The sequence below is a fragment of the Myotis daubentonii genome, chromosome 1 (genome assembly GCF_963259705.1).
Source record: "Myotis daubentonii chromosome 1, mMyoDau2.1, whole genome shotgun sequence".
Classification (NCBI taxonomy): domain Eukaryota; kingdom Metazoa; phylum Chordata; class Mammalia; order Chiroptera; family Vespertilionidae; genus Myotis; species Myotis daubentonii.
Window position 1 is genome coordinate 19,986,428 of NC_081840.1, and position 24,437 is coordinate 20,010,864.

Sequence of the window (24,437 nt, forward strand, 5' to 3'; positions counted from 1 at the left end):
TGACAGAAAGAAGACTCTTAAAATTTCTATTTGTTTCCATTTTATTTGCTAAGGTACCTTTAAACTGAAAAAGGTAAAGAGACAATGTAGATTTCTGTTCTGAATAATGGCAGACTAGGTGGTTGAGATTAGTTCTCCCACTGAAGACAATCCTATCTAATAAAAGAGAAAAATGGTAATTGGCGTACAACGATACCCTTTTCATTGGCTAATCAGGGCTATATGCAAATTAACTGCCAACTAAGATTGGCAGTTAACTGCCAACAAGATGGCGGTTAATTTGCATATGTAGGCACAATGCAGGGAGGCGAAAGGGAAAGCAGGAAGAAGCCCCCTGCCACTGACAGTGATCGGAAACCCAGGGGGGAGCTAAGAGCTGGGGGGCAGGGCAAAGGCGGCCCTGGGGCTGCCTTTGCCCTGCCCCCCAGCCATGATCGGAGAATCAGGTGCCTTTGCCGCCCTGGCCAGTGATAGCAGGAAGTAGGGGTGGAGCCAGCGATGGGAGCTGGGCACGGTCAAAGCTGGCAGTCCCGGGAGCTAGGGGTCCCTTGCCTGGGCCTAAAGCGGAGCCCACAATCGCAGGGCCGCTGCAGCTGCGGGTCCCCGCTGCCCGGGCCGGACGCCTAGGCCAGAGGTGTTAGGCCTGGGCAGGGGTGGAGCCTGCAACCGCGGGGAGCTGGGGGTCCCCTGCCCAGGCCTGACACCTCTGCCAGAGGCCTCAGGCCTGGTCAAGGGGCCGATCCGGTGATTGGTGGTCGGAGGGTGATGAGGGTCAACTACTCTGGCCGAGGCATCAGGCCTGGGTGGGGGGCGGAGCTGGGGATTGGGGGGATATGATGGTCCCCTTGCCCAGGCCTGAAGCCTGGGTCAGAGGCGTCAGGCTTGGGCGGGGGGTGGAGCAAGCAATCAGAGGGAGATGGGGGTCCGCTGCCCAGGCATGATTCCTGGGCCAGAGGCCTCAGGCCTGGGCGGGGGCCAGAGCCAGTGATCAGGGGAAATGGGGGTCCCCTGTCCAAGCCTGACACCTCTGGAGGAGGCGTCAGGCCTGGGCAAGGGGCCGATCAGGCGATCGGAGGATGATGGGGGTCTATGCCTCTGGCCGAGGCATCAGGCCTGGGCTGGGGGCAGAACCAGTGATGGGGGAAAATGAGGCCTGGGCAAGGGGCCGATCCTGCGATTGGAGGGTGATGGGGGTCAACGCCTGAGGGCTCCCAGTATGTGAGAGGGGGCAGGCTGGGCTGAGGGACACTCCCCCCCCCCCCACACACACACCCAGTGCACGAATTTCGTGCACCGGGCCCCTAGTTAGGAAATAATTGTCAAAATATAAACATCTGCTTGAAGATACTGGAGAGCCAGCCACATAATGAAAAATTACCAGGCTATGAGAGTCCACTGTGGTGTTCCTTTCTTCTCTGAGGGCATATGCTGGATTTCTGGGTGGGGAGTCTGAATGGCAATGCTGTAAAAGTGCCTTTCTGGATTAAAGCAACAGGGATTAATGTTCAGGACCAGACAAGCAGGGGAAATCTTGGGGAATCCCCTTTCCTTTGGGTTAGGACCATGAAAGGCCATGTTCTAGAATTAAGGGAAGATTAGAAGTAGGCCATTGCAGGGACTACAGCTCAGCTCAGATTCAACTAAGTTCATGTAATTGGATTAAGGTGACTGCAGGGTACTTGTGCCCCTAAGTACATGGAAGAAGTAAGGCAAATCTCTGAAGGATCGTTGTAGGCTTCAAGTTATTTCTACAAATAGTTTTGCAAGGACAATTTCTGCCACATGTCAAAATGACTAGATGCACGAGAAGAGATATGTGAACAACAAACAGGTAAAGTGGATTAATACAGGTACCAGATTTTGGAGTTACCACATACAGACTTAAAAATAATTATATTTATTATGTTCAAGGAGAGAAAACTTTGATAAATTTGTCAGAGAATTGAAATTTATAAAAATAGAACCAAATAGAAATTCAATAACTGAATAAAAATGAAGAACTTCAAGTGAGTTTAGCAACAAGCTATTACACTTGAAGAGAGAATAGTGAACTGGAAGAAAGGTCAGAACAACATATCCAGAAGGAAATATATAAAAATGAAATCATTGAAAATTCAGGAGAGACATAAGAGATAGAGGATGTGAGAAGGTCTAATATATGTATAATTGAAATCCTAGAAGGTGAGAACTCAGAGCAAGAATGGATAGAAGCAATGTTTGGTGAGAATAGCTGTGAATTTTCCAAAACTAATGCAATCTACAGATTCAAGGAGCTCTATGTACCTCAAGCAGTATCAGTACAATGAAATATACAGTAGATATTCATTAAGTAAAACTGCTGTAAAACCAAAGAGAAAATAGTAAAAGTAGCCAGAGAAAAATTTGTTTACCTTTTTATTAAAAAAATCTTTATTGTTCAGATAATTATAGATGTCCCTCAGTTTACCTTTAAAGGAATAGTGATTACACTGAAAGCTGATTTCTGTACAGAGCAGTGAGAGCTAGATTATCTTTAAAATAGTAAAAGAAAAAAAACTATTGATATAGAACTTTTTTCCCCCAGTAAAGTAAAAAGTCTTCAAGAATGAAGATGAACCTGACTGGCGTGGCTCAGTGGTTTAGTGTAGACCTATGAGCCAGGAGGTCACAGTTTGATTCCAAGTTAGGGCATATGTCCAGATTGTGGGCTCGTCCCCAGTATGGGGTGTGCAGGAGGCAGCTGATAGATGATTTTCTCACATCATTGATGTTTCTATCTCTCTCTCCCTCTCTGAAATCAATAAAAACATATATTTTTAAAAAAAGAATGAAGATGAAATAAAGATATTTTCAGACAATCAAATACAAGTTTTATCATCTTCATACCTGTACCAGAGGAATAACTAACTCAGGCAGCATCAAAATTATCCCAGATGAGATCCCAGTTTAATCTCACTCATTAACATAGATGCAAAAAGTCATCAATAAAATATTAACTTTGAATCCAACATTATATAAGACCCAGTTGGGTTTTTCCAGGAATGGAAAGTTATTTTAACATTTTTTTGAAGCCTGTAAATCACCATTTTAATACACCAGAGTATAAAAATTATCAGTTTAATAGATGCAGAAAAAGTGTTTGGTAAAATTTAACCTCTATTTATTATTCAAAACTTTTTTTTTTAAATATATATTTTATTGATTTTTTACAGAGAGGAAGGTAGAAGGATAGAGAGTTAGAAACATCGATGAGAGAGAAACATCGATCAGCTGCCTCCTGCACATCTCCTACTAGGGATGTGCCCGCAACCCAGGTACATGCCCTTGACCGGAATTGAACCTGGGACCCTTCAGTCCGCAGGCCGACACTCTATCCACTGAGCCAAACCGGTTTCGGCCTGATTCAAAACTTTTATCAAACTAGTAATAAAAGGAAATTTCATTATATGCTGGATTAAGCATATCTACAAATAGCCTACAAGCAACATAAAACTTAATGGTGAAATCTGAGAGTTTTCTTCTTAAGATTGGGTATAAGATAAGGGTAACCACTCTCACCACTTACTATTTATTATTTTATTGGATATTCTAACTAGTATAGTCAGGCAAGAAAAAGAAAATATATGAGGATTAGAAAGAAATCCTGTTAAATCTGTTGTTTTCAGATGATGACTATGTACATGGAGAATCCAAAAGAACCTACAGATAAGTTATTTGAATTAATGTTTGGCCAGATTGCTAGATACAGAGCCAGTATGCAAAATTCCATTGCATTTATATGTATCAGCAACAAAGTAAATAAAATGTTGTTTACCACAGAGTAAAAATATGAGGAATAAATATCACAAGTTGTATTCAAAGTCTTTCTACAGAAGATTATAATATACTAGAGGCCCGGTGCACGGATTTGTGCATCGGTGGGGGTCCCTCGGCCTGGCCTGTGCCCTCTCGCAATCCACAGGAGGTTATCTGGCTGGGGAGGGACTGCAGGAGGGCTCCAGGGCATATGTGGCCCGTCTCTCCCAGTCCCCATCAGCAGGACCCCAGCAGCAAGCTAACCTACCGGTTGGAGTGCCTGCTCCCTGGTGGTCAGAGCGCCTCATAGCGACTGGTGGAACGGTTGAACGAATGGTCTCATGAATGGTCAGACACTTAGCATATTATGCTTTTATTATAAGGGATTATTGAGAGATAATAAAGAATATCTAAATGAATGGAAGGATATAACATATTCTTAGATTGAAATACCCAATATTGAAAAGATGTCAATTCTCCCTGACTTTATAGGTAAAATTTAATCCCAATAAAAATCCCAGCAGGGTTTTGGCCTTTTTGGAATTTGACAAGCTGGTCCTAAAACATATGTAGAAGCGAAGGCCACAAATAGCAAAGACATTAGTAAGAACAAGATGGAAAGATTTGCTCTATCAGGTATCAAGACTTATTTTGAAGCTTTCCACAGCAGTGTCATAGGTCCTAGGAATAGGATAAAGCTTTGATTTGCAACGAAGATTGTACTGTAGAGTAGTGGGGGGAGAATGGTGAATGTTGCTGGGGCAACTGGATATCCTAAGAGAAAAGAGAAGGAGAGAAAAAAACCTAGTTGGACTGTAGATCAAAATGAGAAAGTTGCTAATGTGGTTCAGTGGTTGAGTGTCGAGCTATGAACCAGGAGGTCATGGTTCAATTTCTGGTCATGGCACACTCCTGGGTTTCGGGCTCAATCTCCAATGCTGCAGGAGGTAGCCGATCAATGATTCTCTCTCATCATTGATGTTTCTATCTCCTATCCCTCTCCCTCTTTCTGAAGTCAATAAAAACATATTTTTTAAAAATGTGAAAGGCAATACAATAAGCTCCTAAATAGAGATAACAGAGGATACTATTCTTTTTTCATTGTTAATCTGAGGAGACTTTTTTCCATTGATTTTTAGAGAGAGTGAAGGGAGAGAAGGAGTGAGGGAGAGAGAGAGAGAGAGAGAGAGAGAAAGAACATCAATTGGTTGCCTCCCCCATGTTCCCCGACTGGGGCAGAACAAACCTGCAACTGAGGTGAGGTACATGCCCTTGATCGGGAATTCAACCCGAGGCCCTTTGGTGCATGGGCCCCCGTCCAGGAGCCCACCAAGCGTCACCTCATTAGAACAAAAGACACTGCGATCACCCAGCCCAGGGATTTAGGAACTCAGTGTCAGCAACTGGGATCAGAGACCAAATATTAGAACAAAAGATGTTCCCAGTGCTTTTGTCACTTAAGAAATTATAAGGGTTTTGGGAATTCTGTGTTAGGAACCAGGCGCAGAGACTAATATATATTTCCTATTATCTTACAAGAGGAAAATTGCGTGGCATAAGCTCTAAGGTTTTTCTATCTATGAGAGTGGGGATTGATGAAAAGAAAAACAGGTCGTATTTACATAGAAAAATTGAGACTAGATTAAAATTGAATCACAAATATATGCTTGTCATTTGCACTTTTATGTTGTCCCCTAAACTCTGAAACTTTCAGGGTTTGAGGTTTGATTTAGTAAATTGAATTTTGAATTGAGAAGTGAACTTTAGACTTCAGTCTTAGCCAGAAGAGGTTAAACCAAGGGTTATTTAATATCTGAGTGTCAAGGAAAGGCTAAATGAATAAACCACAAAACCAAGTATCACCTAATGGTTAGGAGCATGACTGCCTGGCTTTGAATCTTGTCTCTATGCCTTCTTTTCCTTACCTGAAAATGGCAATGATAATACCAGCCATAGGCTTGTTGTGAGCTTGGGACCATAACCTTTATTATGCACTTCACTATACTCCTTGAAGGTGTCTAACAGTATTCAGTAAGTTATTGGTGAATGAGCGAGTTAGTAAATGAATGAAATTACAAAAAATCTTTTACCTGATCTTGGATACAGTGATCTGAGCTTATTGAATGCTAGACGCCTGGTGCATGAAGTTCGTGCAGGGTAGGGTCCCTAGGCCTGGCCTCCCCGCGGCCTCCTTTCCTCGCTCCCTCAGCATCCTGCCACTGCCGCTGGTTACCCGCCATATTCTGTGCTGCCCCTGGTGGTCAGCGCACATCATAGCAAGTGATTGAACTCGCGCCCTCCAAGTCGAACTCCTGAGTGGACAGTTTGCATGTTAGCCTTTTATATATATAGATAGAGGTGGCACTGTATACTTTGGCACTGAATTACAATTCATTTCATCCTACATCTCACTGTGCACTATATTTCTTGCCTAATTTTAACCATCTGCTTTCTGAGAAACAGTGGTTCTTGAATTAGAATTAATTCTGTGGGTACTTATTTTGGAAAAAGACTTACTTTTTTATAAATGGGTTATGACTATCTGAAAATACTTGGATGTGATGACTTGAATAATTTATGTACTGAGCCTCCCAGAGTATAAAGTTTATGCCCAGAATATTTTTGGAAATGGAAAGTTGTTTGAAACTGCCAGATTTTAAAAAAAGATACAAGATAATTATGGTTGTGTTCCCTCTTAGATATTGTTTTTCTTTCCATAATTTTCTAGAGAATGAAGATCTAGAAAACACCAAGGACATCTCTCCAGTGGCTTCTGCCTCTGATCCAGAGCCCCATTCCTCACCCTACAGGTAGGGACAGCAACTGCTTTGGATAAATGCTTCTAGAGATTTTCTCTTCTGAGATAAGGAATTGATGAAAGAAGTGGACAGTGACATCAAGGGAGAAGACAAGTGAATGGTTTTGCCATTAATTAATCAACCCTTAAGTGTATTTAGGGCAATGCCAGATCTATTTCAAGTTATAAAATGTTCTTTTACTCTCAGAAAATAAAACTGTAATGAACAGTGTAGTGTCTTTATTTATGTTCTCTTGAAGACTATGTTCAAATGTGAAAACATTTGAAATGGATCCCAGGTGGACTTTCAAGAAAATATGTGTTTGGATGTGAGGGCGATCTGGCTGCGACATCTGTCACCCCATTGATCGCCAGGGTTGATTCGGCTGATCTGGCTGGCTAGGTGGGTGTCCCCCTCCTCCCTCACCGATCCATGAGCGTCCCTCCCGAAGCTGCGAAGAGGATGACCTCCCCCACCATCCCCCCAGGAGAGGACTGGTCTTCGGTCAAGGGTATACGAGTAGCTGCGCTCCCCTGCTAGAACCTCCAAACAAGCTCTCAAGAAAATATGTGTTTGGTTTTTATTCATAAAATGCACACACATACACATACACATACACTATTGGAAGCAGTGTTTTATTATGTAATTTTCAGATTCAACCATTATAATCACCTTCAAGTTATCATTCTTAATTTCCCTCTCTGTCCATCTCATCCCCCCACCATCAGTGGTATTAGAATATATAGCAGCAAGTTGTACTGAGCCCTAGAATGAGTGGACACACGAAATATTAATGGAATAAGTAATGAAAAACTGTATCTTGGAGAACTTTCGCTAGTGGCTATCATAGTCCCACGATCAGGGAATAGCACAGTGTTGTCAAGCAGAATGGGATGATGCTCAACCAATTGAGCTACACCAGCTGGGCAAAATTCTATGACTTCTTGAGTAGAAGTTCTTTCTTCTCACCTTTGTATATGAAATAAAACTCTTCCCCCCAGAATTTAGATGATGAAAGATAATGATTAATATAGTTGCTGATAATAATAGCCACACTTCATTGAATCTTTTTCTGTAATAATGATAAAATTGCCACTTTTTATTGAATATTTATATTTGCTCAGTACTATTCCAGGTGTTAAAATGTGTGATCTCATTTAATCCTCATAGCAACTCTCATTAAATAAGTATACCTATTGTTTATTTTCAGATTAGGAAAATCAAACAGTGAATTCAGTAACTTGCTCCAATTTACCTAGCTTTAGTTTTGTTTGATTCTAAGGATTAGTCTCATAAATACGGATAGGAGGGTTTTGAGTTCTATGCTTAGAGCTACTAGGTTACTGTATATAACACTCCTTTTAGAAGATACAGCCTCCTCAGGCTTTGATTATTTGAGATATTTCATGTTCTCATCAAATCCCCTGAGGAGAACTTTCCATCCTGCCACCACCCTTTTTCTGTTGAGTTGAAGGATCTTTGGGGGATGGGTTTTGGCACAGAACTGATTTTTCCTCCTAAGAATAAATACATTTTTTTGAGTGAGGAATATAGAACATTCTAAGAAAAAAGAAAATTTAATTTTAAAGTTTTTTTTCTAAAATCTAGTGTATGAAGAAAAAAACCTCCGCAATCATGATAATTAGTGCCTGAAGTTTAGTGTTTGTGTTTTGTGTGTACTGGGAACGGAAACGGCAGAACGCTCTATCTTTTCTAGTGAGGCTGGCCCTGGGCTGGCCCTCTGGCCCCTCCCTTTGGAATGGCCTGCCTGTTCCGGGTCAGCACAGCCAGAGGCTTACAGTGGGAGTGTTTTCTTTACGTGGTTTATCACTGGCATCAAGTGATTTGCAATTCATCTTTCCCAAAATACCCTTCACTGATATTCTTCAGAGCATAAAATGCTAATGTGAATGTTAAATTCATGTGGCTGGTGCATGTCCTGTGTAAAAGATATATTTTTAAATAAACAGAACCGTATTTGTGCAAAGTAGTATGCACAAAGGCAAAGACACTAAATTTTAGATGCCACATACCATAAGGGCAGGCTAATGGTCAGATTAACTCTCGTCTCCTCACATTCCAAATATTCCTTCTTTGTTCCCAAACAAAAAGTAACATTCATTCAACAAATAATGATTGGGGGGGCTGCTGTTTATTCATGCAACAGATATTTATTGAGAGCCTGCTGTGTACCTGGCACTGTCCTAGGCACTGAAGATGCCACAAATGAGCAAGCAGTCCAAGTCCCTGTTCTCATGGAGCTTATATTTTAGTGAGGGAGGCAGGCAGAAAACAAGTATACCATAGAATTAAGAATCTATTTCATGGAATCTAAGTTGCCATCAGCTGTAAGATGAACTGCTACTTTATGTACCAGCAAGAAAGAAAAAATGCCCGATAGTGAGTCTAATAAGAGACACCCCCCCCCCCCCCCCCCCGGAGCTCTGGCTCAACAAAAGCCTGCACCTTCCGTGAAAAGACAAATGAGGGGGAAATCGCCTACACAGCAAAGGACAACAGGGAACCGTCAAAGTCTCAGCCTTGGCACTGATGAGGGCAGGGCAAAATATGTCCCCCGAATATACGAGCCACAAGTTTGTAGTCACCAGTTTGTTTCCTAAATTCACTCTGCCCGTCTGGTCTAAACAAACCCTTAAACAGAACCTCAAGGCAACTCCGACTCCGTTGGTAGTGCTCCCGGGCTCCCGCACCCTGGCAGAGCAGATGCACATCTTCTGTGGAGGGACTCATGCCAGCCCAGGCCCCAGGCAGTTTGAAGACATCACCAATTTTTAGGACAGCCCATATTTCAGTTGTGTTAAAATCTGAAAACAAATATGCATCTTACAATCAACAAAATATGGTACATAATATGTCAGGCAGTAATGAGTGCAGCCAGAAAAAGTGAAGTGGGGGAGAGGGGGCAAAGAGTGATGGGCCAAGGAGGGGAGAGCCATTTTATACTCAGACATCTGGGAGGACTCCCGAAAGTCATGGCTGAGCAGGAACCTGAGGAAGAAGCCAGAAGGTAACTAGGGGGAGGGGATTCTAGGCAGAGGTGACAGCAGGTGAAAAACCCTCAAGTGGGAGAGTGCTTGAACTGATGGGCATTCTCAAGACATTTGGAGGCCCTTGTGACTGGAGTGGATTGGGCAAGGCGAGAGGGGGTCATTCTAGGAGAGATAGGGTCAGAGTGCAACTCCTAGGGTCAGAGTGCAAAGGGCCTTAGGGTTCCATGTGACAGGCTTGGGAGCAGACACTGTGCACACAAGAGGGAGTAAGACCAGTCCTTGTTACCAAGCTCACCTAATAGTGTCAAGAAATAAGAAATGGACTGTAATTTCTGGGTTTAAGAGGATAAAATAGACTCACACATAGGTCAATTTACAATTCACACAGGATTACTCAAGCAAATCCATATAAATCAACAGTATCGATAGCTAATTTTCATAATAACTACCTCTTGTTTATTCTGAAGGAGGTTGGAGTGACTAGGATATTTTAAAAGATGGCTCTGTTTTATCTAAAGAAGAGATAGTTTATAAGCTAGGAGTAGGTTTTCTTGTTTGCATTGAAAGGAAGAAAGAAAATGAAAAAAAGAAAGAAAAAAGAAACTGACAAGCTCCAAAATAAGCCCTCTCTTTCCCATGTGGTTAAAAGTACTGTTCCCCAGCCATTTACTCAGAGGAAATGATGCCCTAAAGCAGCAAACCTTTACGCCCCAAAGAATTTTTATTTATGTGGGTTGTATCTATCAATGTTTACTATATTAGAAATTAAAACTGAAAAATTAAAAAAAATATTACTGATTCATTTAAAAAGAACAATAACAAACTCATTCCATATTAATATAAATAACATGTTTTTAATGAAAAACAACTGTTTTCCAAAGCAAAAATAATTTAGCGGGGAGATGCCGCAAGTCTCTGTAATGTCTGCATAACAAAAGACAGTTGGGTTCTCAGATCTGCTTCTGCATTCATTCTGTGGCAATATCACATGTAGCCTCCAGGAAACTCCACTGTCTGCTCTTGAGAAGATGACAATGAAAAAAGACAAATCATATTTTAGAATTTTTATGAAGAAGTTTTGACTTCACAGATTCCCATGAAAGAGTTTTAAGGACCCAGGGATTCCGCAAGATACTTTGATAACTGCTGCTCTGAAGAATCCATGCCGCCTCTTGTCGGAAACGGATCATTCCCAGGAGACCTGGATGTTGTGCTGCAGCCCTGGCGCTTCATGCACTCTCTAGTCTCTCTGGAAGCCAGGGAAGATGGAAGCGAGCATAATTATTTTCTTGCTTCTTTGAAATAACTATTCAAATATATATAGTTCAAGCCATCAGGATAATAGATTAAAAAGAAAAGAAAGTGATTGATTACCTATTCTCAGTACCCTGTGAGTTGGGTGCAATATGGAGATCTGTGACAGGGTTGCAAAAGGTAGGCTGTGTGATGGCAATGCTGAAACCCTGCTCCTGGGATAACTGTGGACAGGGATTGCCTTGCTAATCAGTTTGCATTTTCTTTGTCTTAACGATCAATCCATTTTTTTTTGCTTTTAACCGGTGGCTTTATGTGTACTGAGATTCTATCTCTGGTTGAAATTCTATGTGGAACAAATAGCATGGGTCCCAGAGAGAGGAGTAAAACCAGACCTGCAGTCCATCTCAGATGACTGAGCTATGTATTTACCATGGCTCCTGGAGCCTGGGGTGTGGCTTTGTCCGTCTGTGGGCCCTCATGTACTGTCACCACTTTATTGTGGCCTCGTTCAGCCCTGGGCAGTGGTCAGCTAAATTGATAGGAGACCTGAATGCCAGAGGAAAGCAGGGGGTGTGGGTGTGTCCTTTGAAGTGTGTTTTATTGCTGAATTTCTCCAGAGCTAGTGTGGCTTTTAAAAGAGTTTTTGAATAACATGTTGTCTTCCTCTGAGAGGCCGCAGATGGTACCTCCAGTGAGTGAGGATGCCGCGGAAGATCTTCGGAAAGCAGCCAGTGCCTTGGAGGCTCAGGCCTTGGTGGAACAGAAATTGCGGCCTACAGACCAGGGCCAGGTCCTCAACAAGGTAGGAAGCTCATTCTCACTCTCTTTCAAAAGGAGGAGTTTACAGCACCAGAATCTAGGTATATATGGATGGGCTGGAATTAGAAAGCACTGTGGGTGGCTCCCAGAATTCTCTTTGCTCTTTTTGGGCATCTCATTTTTAGTTACTTGGCGATTGATCATGTGTTATCTTCCACAGGCCCCATCAGCGTATCAGTAGGCACCTATTTAAAAAATGAAGCGTTAAAAAGAATGTTTACATGTTGTCTAGACTCTCCTCAATGTGAGGAGCCTAAACCATTGGACTGTGTTTCACTCTCACTTATCTTGTGGTGGATCTACGGTAAAGATTCTATAGAAATGGCATTGATAGCAGTGGTGTTCTGCCATGGAAATATGGGTTGCTTATATCATTACTAACATCTGTATATATAAAAGACTAAGCGACCATCCAACCATCCGACCGGTAACTGTGACATGCACTGACCACCAGGGGGCAGATGCTAAACGCAGGAGCTGCTGAGCTGCAGTGACTTGGCAGTGGCGGTTCTTGGGTGACGCACCCTGGAACCGGAGAGAAGGGAGCCCGATTCCAGGGTATGTCACCCAAATACCGCCCTCTCGTAATCTGGGACCCCTTGGGGAATGCTGGAGAGCTGGTTTTGGCCTGATCACCGCAGGCCAGGCCAAGGGACCCCACCTGCCGGAGGGACCCTGCTCACTGCGCAGACGCCCTTTGAGCTGTGGTGCTGCCCTTTGAGCTGTGGTGCCACCCCAGGTGTAGCCAGCCAGAGAGGGACCACAGGAGGTTGACTCCAGGGCATGTCCAGCCCATCTCGCCCAGTCCTACCCCATGGGCCACCTTCTAATTAATTTCCTTTCAGTGTGCACGATTCCATGCACCGGGCACGAGTGTATATTATAATAACAAATGGTATTAGTGTCAGTAAAGACAATGGCAAACATTATAATTACATTTGTATAATGCATTAGATTTTATAAAGCATTTTATTCACAATGCTTCATTTACCCCTGAGAACTACCCTGTGAGATAGGTACCATATATCCCTACTTTACAGATGAGTAAACTGAGGCTAAGAGCTATTAGTGACTTTACTAAGGCTTTGTAGCTAATCAGTTTCAAGCTAAATCCTTTGTTTAGCCTTCTGGTAAAGGAAGGACTCATTTAAGCAAGTTAGCCACAGTCTGATTCACTTCATTTAGTAATGGAGTTAAGAACTGAAAGACTATTCTCCAGAAATGGGTAGTATGAGAATATAGTTTGGGAGGTTACAAAAGTTATTTATTTATTGCAAATATAATTCTGGTCTCTTAACTGGACCGCTGTCTCACTGATGTGTTCTCCCATGTTGGCAGTAGGTACTGGTACACTACTTGTGTTACCTGCCGACTGCTTGTAAAAGGAGCAGGAAATTCAGGCGTAATAGCATGAAACAGAGGAACCCTAATCTCAGTGATTTGAAGTGAGACCCAGTCAGGAGAGAGTGCAGGCTCCTGCACGGGTTGTCAAGGGCTTTGAGTATCGAGTGACATTTGCACTCTTCCATGCAGGTTAGATGTCTGACAGCAAATACACCGTGTAAATGCAAATTCTGGGGCTGGTCTAAGGGGAAGTTATAATTATTTATAGAACACTGATGCTGGATGAGACAACCGATAGGATAAGATAGACGGACAGAAAGAGACAACAAACTGGATTCTCTCTGCAGTGCTTTAGCGAATTGATTGACAGTGGCCTGGAAGGGACCCTTGAATGGGAACTGTAGCAGGAGGACTGTGTGGCAGAATGAGAGTTGAGCTAAACCCTGGGTGCAAGAGCTGTTATGAGTGACGCAGTAGGGAGGTACTGTGCAGGGCAAGCTGAGACCGAGGCATGGCCCAGAGAAGCTGCTGATGCACAAGTCAGGAGCAAGCTCTGAGGATGTTTGTGGGCAAGGATTCTATAAAGTGTCTTGAGTGGGTAAGTTCCAAAGGGTAGGAGAGAACACATCTTTAAATTAGGGAACACTTTGGTGGCATTAAAGTAATTAGAATTTATTAACAACCTGTAGCTGGAAGAAAGAGAAGGAATGGTGACTAGCACATTAAGCTCAGAGTTGGGAGAGTGGGGGTAATTGGGATCTGCCACTCTAACATGTCCTCTAACTGGAATTGTTGTGCAGATGGCCAAATATCAAGCTCCACAGAGGTCTGGGGACATTGTTATGATCCAGTCTGAGCACACGGGAGCTATAGATATTCTTTCGGCTGACTTGGAATCTGCAGATCTTCTGGGGGACCACAGGAAAGGTAAGACCTTTGTGAGGTGGTTTCTCTGATTCCAGTGGGTACTTAAATTAAGGCAGGCAGACAGATGAGTCGGAAGGAAAGAAAGAAAGTAACTTGTGAAAGGAAGTAAAAAAAAGCCAGTAGAAAGAACGCCTTTGACTATGACAACCTCCCTAAGCAAATGCCAGGCGTGGCAGCATTTCCTCCTGGTTCCTCTGTCCTTTCAGTCTCCCCACCGCTGATGGCTCCTCCCTGCATCTGGACCTTTGCCAAGATGAAGGAATTCAAAAGCAAGCTGGGCAAGGAGAAGAACAGCTGCCTGGTGGTGAAGCGTGGTGAGGTGGTGACCATCCGGGTTCCTACCCATCCAGAGGGGAAGCGTGTCTGCTGGGAGTTTGCCACCGATGACTATGACATTGGCTTTGGAGTTTATTTTGACTGGACCCCTGTAACCAGCACTGACATAACTGTGCAGGTCAGTGATTCGAGTGAGGATGAGGATGAAGACGAGGAAGAGGAGGAGGGGCTTGAAGGTAAATGTAACTTGAACATACTTGGCAGTTTCCTTCCCAGGCTCAGCCTACTATCTAGTGACCACTTCCTGTGTTGTGCCAGCCCTCCTCTTCCTCAGCATGTGGGCGAGGAATCCCTCCCAGCATCGCCTGCTAAGTTGAGTGACGCAGGCTGAAGTCAGACCCTCAGAGAGCATTCGGGTGGGATTGGATAGATGCCTTAGTGGAAGCGTCTTTTCCTTTTAATCAGTACCTGCTGTTTCCCCAACATCTCCCTGGGCACAGGGAAGGGACAGGGGCAGGGAAACGGGTGGGTCATTGCTATTGTGTATAGAGGCAGTGTTATTCAGATCACACATAAACCTGAGATTATTTTTCACTTATCACTTAGTTTTACGATATTTGCATTTATTCTTGGCCTAGAACCATACTGAGTGATTATAATTTGCTAAATGTACCCATAGTCTCCCTCCTTCCCCCAACAGATGGTCACAGCTGGCTGACTACTGTTTGTTTTTTTATTTTATTTATTTATTTATTTTCTATTTTTTTATATATATTTTATTGGTTTTTTACAGAGAGGAAGGGAGAAAAATAGAGAGTTAGAAATATCGATGAGAGAGAAACCTCGATCAGCTGCCTCCTGCACACCTGCTACTGGGGATGTGCCCGCAACCAAGGTACATGCCCTTCACCAGAATCAAACCTGGGACCCTTGAGTCCGCAGGCTGAAGCTCTATCCACTGAGCCAAACCGTTTAGGGCTACTGTTTGCTTTTTTATTTTACACCTGGAGCAGTTTTAAAAGTAGTCTCTGTGCTCCATTCTAGTTGTTACTTGCAATACCTTCTCAGGATGGTCCTGGGGCACTTTCGGGGGTGGGGACTATAATATAAATCTAAGCATTAGTTTTATTCCTCGATTTTCCTGTATCATCTTAAAATCAATTCTTTAACTTGCTTCTTTGTGAACAAGCAAGTCTGCAGGGAAGTCGTAAGTTATTCAGGGAAGAGGAGAACCTCATATCTTATTTGCTGCTCTTTAGGAGGCCAGCTGGAAGGTCTAGGTCACTCTGTGCAGCGTGTTTGTCTGCTTTTCCTACCTCCATTAGCTAGTTCGTTCCCTGCTTGAGTGAAGGACGTGAGAATCATCCCTTCTAAATATCTTTCCCTCCCTTGTTAATGTCTGGACACTTTGGGAGCTAGGTAGGTTCCATAAGGCTAAATCCTCGTTTCTCAGTGGAGGCGTTATTGGCATTTGGGGGGGATGCTTGTTTGTGAGGCAGGTGCTGTCCTCATGTTTAGCACTCCTGGACCCTTGGATCACCCAGATATTTCCACATTCCTGTTGGAGGGCAAGAGCATCCCCCCGGGGTTAAAGCCACTAGTTCACCCGGTCCATTCTCTTACCTTCATGTAGGACTTACCTGTGTTCTCTGAACTCATGTCCAGACACTCTGCCGTTTTGCTCATGCAGACCCTGTCCCAGCCGGAGATGTGGAGAGAGGCTCCAGGAGCTCCCTGCGGGGTCGCTACGGGGAGGTCATGCCTGTGTACCGGCGGGACAGCCACCGAGACGTGCAGGCTGGCAGCCACGACTACCCTGGGGAGGGCATCTACCTGCTCAAGTTTGACAACTCCTACTCCCTGCTTCGCAACAAGACTCTCTACTTCCACGTCTACTACACTAGCTGAAGGCCCGGGGGACCGGGCAGGCGGTGTTTGCTGGCTGAGCAGGCTGCCAGCTGGTGCCTCTTCTTTCCAACAGGCAAGAGCTCGAAGTGGAGCATGAGGCTTCTGACCCTCATGTCCTGCCTGGCATGCCTGACCGTTGACCCCACGTAGCTTTGCCCACTCCTCGGCTTCTGCAGGTGGTGGTATAGTGCCCCTGTTCTATGGTCCATGACTCACACTTTTCTTGCTTCAGACTCCAGCAGAATCCCTCTATGAAGGCGCCCATCCGGCAAAAGCCTAAAAGCAAGTTGGGTGTTGCCTTCTAAAAATAGGTATTTGGTACAGGATTGCTGCTTTCTCCTCTCCCAGAGCCTTTGTTGCAGATGTGTTTGGTGGTACCCACTCTCTTTTTGCAAGTGCTGAGAGAGGGAAAGCACACTGTCCATGAAGGAGCCCAGTTCCCTGGCTGGAGAAGGCTCTGTCCAGCCGCTCACCACTGCCATATTCCTGCCTGCCAGTTCTTCATGGTCGCTAGCACAGGCTGGGAGCCCTCACGGCCTATGAGGGGCGTTATTAGTCCTGAGGGCTCGCCTCTGCCTCTTTGCCTCCTCTTTTTCCTTTCCTACGCCTGTGTGTTCACCATCACAGCAAGGACTTCTGTGCAATCCAAAGGGATGGTCACTGTAACTTTTCTGGGAAGAAAAGCTGCCCCCATTACTTCCTGTTTCAGGAGGCAGTGACCCATACCAAGGGCACCCATGGTTGAAGGGCAAAGGGTGCCAATTAGGTACTGGATTGATGCCAGAGCCCACATCTTTGAAAGGCAAGTGTTACTAATGTTTGTTTGTTTTTTGTATAATCAAAGACGGGGTATTATCTTAGAAAGAACGTTAAAAAAAAAAAAAAAATACCATCCAGATTCTCACCACTTTTTCCTTTCTTTGGAGTAAGAATGTTATTTAGAAACCAATCAGACTTCCAAAGTTTCTGTGTTTATGTGTCTTGCATCGAGGGCTTAAAGCTTTTGATGTTCAGAGTCTCTTAGGAAGGGTGGTAATGAGCTTCACTGTTGCTGCTGATCGGATGTGTTCTTCACCAGGCCAGACCTTGCATTTCCCTGGTGATGGCCTCTCCCACTCTGACCCTGAGGCCCAGGAGTGCCGCAGGCTGCTGCAGCCAGCGGTCACCACAGCGGGAGGGTGGCAGGGCCTCTGGCAGAGAAGGGACCACTGTGGTTGTCAGTACCTCCTTGTTCTTATTCCTGTGTCACGTCTGTTACTGCCTTAGACTTTTGAAGAAAAATTAGATTTATTTATTAATTTATTTATTTTTTTAAGCACATTTCATTTTGTCTTTGAAGCAGTTTCCATCTGTTTCTTAGAAGACTTACATCTGCTCTGAGCCATTGCGGCCGCCTCCTCTATGGAGTTGATGATGATTTTAAGAGAAGCTGGAAAGTGATGAGTGCCCATTCCTGCACTCCAGTCCTGTGATGCTTTGGGAGGAATCTTCCCCCTTCTGAGCTGGATGACCTACCCCAGCATCCCCTCTGAGGAAGTCTAGGTTGTGAGGAAATCTGCCCATTTGCCCCGGGTTGAGTACAGAGGACCTGACTAGCCAGTCAGAGTTGTCCTGTGATTCCCAAATATCAAAGTCTTTCTGCAATGAGGAGTCACCTTCAAGATGATTTCTCTGGCTCATTCCTTCCCTGTGTGGGTGCTTTGCACCAGGCCTCCCCTCCTTATTGGAGCAGGAAATGGAAGACCAGGGCTCCTCACAATAGGTGTGTAGTAGCATCAGCTACTACATGGACAAGGAGCGGTCCAGCCTGCACCCTCTGTTCCCCTGGGAGCAAAGCCCAAAGTAGGGTGGGATTAGTGGACTGCCATAGCATCCCCGTCCTCTGAGCAGCATCGTGCCGCCATTATTTTATATATGAGTGCATTTTGTAGAGGATTACACTGGCCAAAATTGATATACCTTGTAAGAAATTAGAAATTATTTTAGTGACTGTCTATTTGGGCAGCGAAAAGCCAACTTGCTGTGCATCATCCCATCAGATAGCTGAGTGACCACTCTTTCATCACTAAAGGCTGAACTTTGCTAACATAATCTTTACAAAATAATTTTCTACTGAGCTGTTCTCCAGTCAGCCAAAGCCTTGCTTATTTTTCTTGCTTATTATTAACTTCTGACTGTCTCTTAAAATGGAGCTGCCAGGCCGTAGCAAGCTCCCTGGATAAACTTACTGTGTATTTTTGCCGTGAGAGTCTCTGTACTTATTTTCTTTGGGATCTTAGTTCTGTTGCTTCAGGGAAGCCTGAGGGACTTGTTCCCATAGCCTCTGTGTGCCTCTTACTGTCTGGTCACTTTTGAAGTCCTGGATATTGTTATATTTCACTCTACACTGGTGTTTCCCTGACAGTCAGGGCTTCTTTGTTCCATTTGCACATATCGCTGAGAGAAGGTATTTTTTAAATTCATTCACTATTCTCATATTAAATTTCTGAAATTATTGTACTGTAGGAACAAAATATTATGTACTGAAGCAAAGGTAATTACTGAGAATTTCATAGCCCAGCAAATCCTAAGAGGTAGTTATTTCCTTAGTCTCACCCTGTCCAAGTTTACAGAACCAAATAATGAAAAGAAAATCCTTTGTTTTCACCCTCACCCTGTCCTCCAGAGCACAGATAAATATTAACAAACAGTCGAAAGAAAGTACTTCATCATAGGAGAGAGCCTAGAATTCTCTACACAGAGTGGCCGAGTCCTTAAATTTCTTCATTTTGTTTGGTTTTGCTACTTTGTTGAGAGATGGGGCTTCTAGATAGGAAGACATGTTTAAAGGGTTAATTTCCCCCAACATTTTACAATGAAAAATTTTCAGCAAAAATTTAAAAAGAAAGATATAGTAAACATCCTTATGTATATATATCCCACCACATGGATTTAAAAATTATAACCTGCTAATCTTTAGGCAAAGATGATTTTACCATTCTGTTTCTTTTGACAAGTGTCCAGTTAGCCTGTGTTCCCTGCACAGACACCAACTATCCTATGTCAGGGAGTTCCTGGATCTTTGCAGACTTGTTTCATGCAACATGAGTTACCCGGGAGGCGGTCTTCATAAAAGTGTTCCCTGGTCTCCCCTTTTCAGACTCACACTGTATTGCCCCTCTCCCTCGGTCATTTCTGATGTTTTCTTCTCCAGTGTGCCAGCAGTGGAGTGAGGTAGTTGTGAAGCTGCTGTGGAAGGACTTTACTGTAATCTCTCTTGCTCTATGAACATCCTCAGGACTCTGACGTTAAACCTCGATCCTCAGACAGTCTGTAGCTTTATAATGGAAGTAGGTAGCAACTTGAAATGAGGCCATTGTTATTTTTTTCTTAATTGACTTTAAAAATATTGTTATCTGTTACTTAGGAAATAAAACCTCAGACTTTGAAAATGTATATACTGTCCCCTATATTATATTTGTGGAAGAATTAAATCTGAAAGCTCACTGCCTTATATTAATCATTGGGATTAGATATCAATGTAAAATTTATAGGAAATATCTGAATTGATGTGTTTTTGATGAGCCTTCCCAGTCCCCCTTTGAAAGAATTAGGTGAAACCCAAAAGTCTGTATTTTTATATTTATTATTTAAGACCACTTCTCTGCAAAAGTTTGACCTTTAATCCCAAAGTATGTGGTTTAAGGTACATTGTTGGGTGACCCGAATATTTCCCTAAAAGACTTGTTTTAGGGAAAGTGGCCTGAGTGAGACAGTTGTGTACACCTTGAGAACTGCCTTTTTAAATTGATAGTAAGGAATGAAAACAATAAAATGAGGGGAACAAAGAAAGCTATCAAATATATATCCTAGAATTTTGCTCATATCTGATTTTCAGTTCTTTTAAATTTTGTTTTATTGATGAGAGAGAAACACTGATGTGAAAGAAATATTGATCGGTTGCCTCTCGCACGTGCCCTGACTGGGGATTGAACCTGCAACCTGGGTTATGTGCCCTGAGTAGGAGTTGAACCCACCACCTTTTTGGTGTATGGCATGATGTTCCAACTGAGTCACACCAGTCAAGGCCTGATTTTGTTTAGTTCTTAGTTTGTGGTTCATTAGTTGGAACTGTTCTTTAAGCCAGAAGCCTCACTGGTTCTCACTGTGCTTGTTGTAGAAATCCCAAACCCACTTTGCTGTCTTTTCCAGCAGGACTGACTTTAGACATATTTTTGAGAAGGTCTTCTTTGCTTAGGGTACTCCTGGCCCGATGCCTTATTTCATCTCTGTCTTCTCTGGGACTTACAAGTCAAGTGCCATGAAAAAAGATGGTAGGTTTAGAAAGAAGCCAGGCGGACTTCCAGCTGTGCCACTGTGGCCCCAGTTAGTTTTGATTCTGGCTAAGAAAGGGATGAAATAGGTTAATTTTGACCAACACCATAGGAGAGTCTCAAGCCATAAGAGCATGTCTCAAGCCACACTCCTTGTGAGGTGTAGGAATCAGATCTTCTTTAACCTGGGTGGGCTAAGGGCACATAGTAGTAAATGGAACAGACCAACGGAACCTGCAGCTAGAGCTTCCATTTAGATTTTCTCCTGAGTCTGAAAGATCCACATGGACCTGTAGCTAGTCTCTTTGCACCTGGCTCAAAGTGCAGAACTCCTGAAGCTGCTGGAAAGGGCAGAGCGTCATCCCGGGGCATCTCAGTGGTTGGGAAGAGTTGGAAAGTGAGTTTCAGTCCGAAGGAAGGTGGTTTCTGTTGTTGTGAGGGGAGCTTGTTAAGGGATTTATGGTCTTTAGAGAGCAAGTCATTCTGTTCATTGTGTTTGTGCTCAGGGAGCTGTGATGCATGATTCTTTGGGGGAGGAAGTAGGAAATGGGTGTCTAAATTCAGTCACAAGCCGGCGCTTTCCAGCAGTCAGTGCAGTGTGTGGTGAGTGTCCACATGGCCAACGTCCCAGTCTTCATGCACATGGGATCCTATCCCTGGCTCACATTTCCACACAGCTGAGAGACAGAAAGGGACGAGCCCCTTCCGTTTCGTTCTGATGTCCTGGGTATTTCTGGTATTGTTTAGCACTGCCAGCATGATAGCCACGGCCTCAGTTTAGCCAGTTAACCAGAATTAAATAATAGGGATCATAGAGTTGAGTAGATAAAGCAGTCAGTCAGGGTTCGAAGTAGAGCTTTGAGCCAGAGGCCTCCCTGGAAGGAGGGAGTGTGACTCATGGTCCCATATTTGGACAGCTGGGTGACTGTGCAACCAGAACTCTTGTTAACCTCACCAAGTGCGTGAAGAGGATGTGACAGTGCTGTACTGATGAGGTCGACAAAGTAGTTGAGTTGGCTAATAAGTGGAGCGAGCCCTCCATCTGCGGGAACTATTCTCTTTCTGGCTCCAAGTGTAATATCAGTGGAGTGTTCTTAGAGTCTGGCCTCAGGGCCCACTGAAGGAGCCAAGTCTCCTGTGGGCAGTGACTCTGGTATTCTGCAAAGGAGAACCCTGGGAGCTAGTTCCTGGCGTCTTCTTGGAATAGGGGAGGCCCTTGGGGAAGAACTGTCTTGGCTCTCTTGGTGCCTGGTTATGGTCGGTGTCGCCCCTTTGCTCTGTCTAACCAGTCCAGCCCCTGTGGACACTGCTCTGACATCTATCCAGTTATTTACGTAATGAGCTTAGGGCAAGATTTGGGACTCAAAGGCTGAGAAACACTTTGCTGTGGGGCCAGAGTTCAGAAATCACTGCTCCCTCTGGAGCGCTGCATTGTCCCTGCCTGAACCAGGGAGGCCCCTCCTGTTGGAATCTCTCCTCACCAAGCTAAGGAGCCCCAATTAATTGCCTAAAGCCTTGAGTGTGGGATTCATTTACAAATAGTCCTTCCCTCAAAAACTAAGTCCAAAAGCAAGACTCTTCATTAGAGTCCTGGTACTGCCTTGAGCTTGGTTTCTGTTCCATGTGCTTTGATTTCTCATAGGCCCCAGGCATGTGGATGAATTTCATGGCTCTTCACTCTCAGCGACGAGGAAAAGGTGCCCAGCAATCTAGAGATACAGACTTTCTAGATTAAATTCCATTTGCATGTCACTTGAAGCAGGTAGTTTGGGTTTGTCCAGGGGTAAAATATTATATGTGAAATCTTTTCAGGGACAAAGTATATTTTCTAGAAGTTCTGATATAGGGTCAGGAACAATTCTAAAGTTTTGGCTTGAACTATTACAGTACATAGGGTTACGGAGGAGCTCGTCACTGGCATCGCTTTAAGGAGCTCTTCTCCTGAACTCTCGTCCTCACTTAGGGTTCCCCTGCCTTGCCTGTGATGTTCCTTGTGACTGGTTGTTACTGTTGCTTTTTAGGTTCAGGCAAGCGTCATCTGGAAAACATTATCTTAATTCCTTCTCTTATGTCTTAAACAGTACATTTAATTAGGAAATCACATATTAAAAACTCTACTAACATCCCTTTCTGAGATGATTGTCCCATTTTTGTTTAATCAAGCTGAATTATTTCCACTTAGCCTTGTTCAGGAGCAAGTCCAAGCCTATAACCCATGACTGGTGTACCCATCCATGCTCCCTTCATATGGGAAGTGTTTTGAAATTCCCAGGAGAAAGCTGCTTTGTAATCAGAGTGATGGGTTATAAGAAAGCCAGGCTTTGGATGAGGGTAATTGGAACAGAGGGAGGTGCGTGAAGATCTCCTAAACCACATTGTGCCATTTTGCTCATTTCTGAAAGGCCTGCTGTGGTGCCACACACTGAGCTCTGTCCGTTGATGGAAAGATGATCACGCTTTCTTGGTAAATATTTAAGCAACTGGCAACCACAAAGGTATTCTTTCCTTATTCTATATCATGTGCTGATGCTGAGATTACAAAGAGGGGTCTGAAAGGGGAACAGTCTTTTATTTAAAATACAAAAGTATCTCATTGCGATTGGTTTTACGTGTTCTCTATCCTGAGAAATGCTGTCAGCCCCTCGATTTCTAAGTTGAGAGCTCTGTACCAAATTGTTATTTAATCATGTCCTCTGAGTGGTTTTTCCTTTAAAATGCCATATTTACCACCCTGTGGCACTGAATGTGTTGCTGTGACACACAGATGATCCTGAGCTATGGTTCTCTAAGTGCTCAGTCCTGTGTTTTTATATTATGTAACAGTCTTGTGATGCTTTTGTGCATTCTTTGTCTTCTCTTCCGAGTTTTGAAATCTGTCATAAATAAACTTTTTCACTATGCACCTGAAACATTTGAGTTATATCTTAATGAACCTGATTTACGTTAAAATTTTTTTATTTATCTCTCCTTTGCATCTTAAATGAAAGGTATTCTGTAAACTTAATCTATTGAGACTATACAAATTAAGAAAATTGACAATTAAGAAAATATTGAGAATGAGGTTAATGATAGATCTTTCATCTGCGTTTAAATTTATAGCAGAGTATTATGAACTGGGAGCTAGGTTTGGCCCAAGAGTGAAAAAACTGGTTTAGAGTAATGATTACTAAATAGAACATTATCAGGTTTTGTCAGTATTTGGTCCCCAGTGATGTTCATTTTCCAGTGAATTTACTTATTTACTCTGTTCAAATTTGGAACCAGTACTTTGAACACCAGGGTAATCATTAACTCAGCCGGGGCGGTATTAATTTAGCCTATTTTCACTTGCAAAATTGACACTATACGCTGTCGTTGGCATTTCTTACAATGCTGCACATCCCTGCTGTCTATTTCAGAATTTGAAGGACTCACATCTGAGCAGAGAGGGGTGCCGTTTAAATATTGCCTTTAGTGATATCTGTGGTTCCAAGATGAGCTTGTTCCATCTTTCCTTTGCTACATATTTTAGAGGCTGTTGTATCAGGAGGCAGAGATCCTAAATAATTGTGAGTCAAATGATATAATCTCACCACCAAACTACTCTGCAACCAATAATAAGAAGCCCAGGCAGACTGTATGTACGAAGGATCTTGAATGCGTTATGTTTGGGTATGTTGAATATGTCACTGTGTGAAGATTTTTTGTTTTTAATCCTCACCCAAGGATATTTTTCCCATTAAAAAATTTTTTAGAGAGAGTAGAAGGGAGGGAGCGAAAGAGAGAGAGAGAGAAAAAAAAAAACATTGACATGAGAGAGATACATCAATTGGTTGCCTTGCACGTGCCCTGATCAGGGCCAGGGATCAAACCTGCAACCAAGATACAGGCCCTTGACCAGGAATTGAACCTGTGACCGTTTGGTCCATGGGCTGACGCTCTAATCTCTGAGCCAAACCGGTCAGGGCTGAAGATTATTTCTTAATTTTTAATGGCACTCATATCTGTCATATCATTGACCCTGACAGAGT

General features: G+C 43.5%; 1 protein-coding gene across 1 annotated transcript in view; it reads left to right on the forward strand.

Moving 5' to 3' along the window:
* Nucleotides 1-23,336, forward strand: part of TMED8 (transmembrane p24 trafficking protein family member 8) — a 31,202-nt gene extending 7,866 nt beyond the window's left edge. The window contains exons 2-6 of the mRNA XM_059689479.1: nucleotides 6,503-6,584; nucleotides 11,513-11,642; nucleotides 13,804-13,930; nucleotides 14,137-14,442; nucleotides 15,897-23,336. Of these exons, the coding sequence (XP_059545462.1) occupies nucleotides 6,503-6,584; nucleotides 11,513-11,642; nucleotides 13,804-13,930; nucleotides 14,137-14,442; nucleotides 15,897-16,114 (863 nt within the window). The 3' untranslated portion in view covers nucleotides 16,115-23,336. The remainder of the gene's footprint in view (nucleotides 1-6,502; nucleotides 6,585-11,512; nucleotides 11,643-13,803; nucleotides 13,931-14,136; nucleotides 14,443-15,896) is intronic.
* The last annotated feature ends 1,101 nt before the right edge of the window (nucleotides 23,337-24,437 follow it).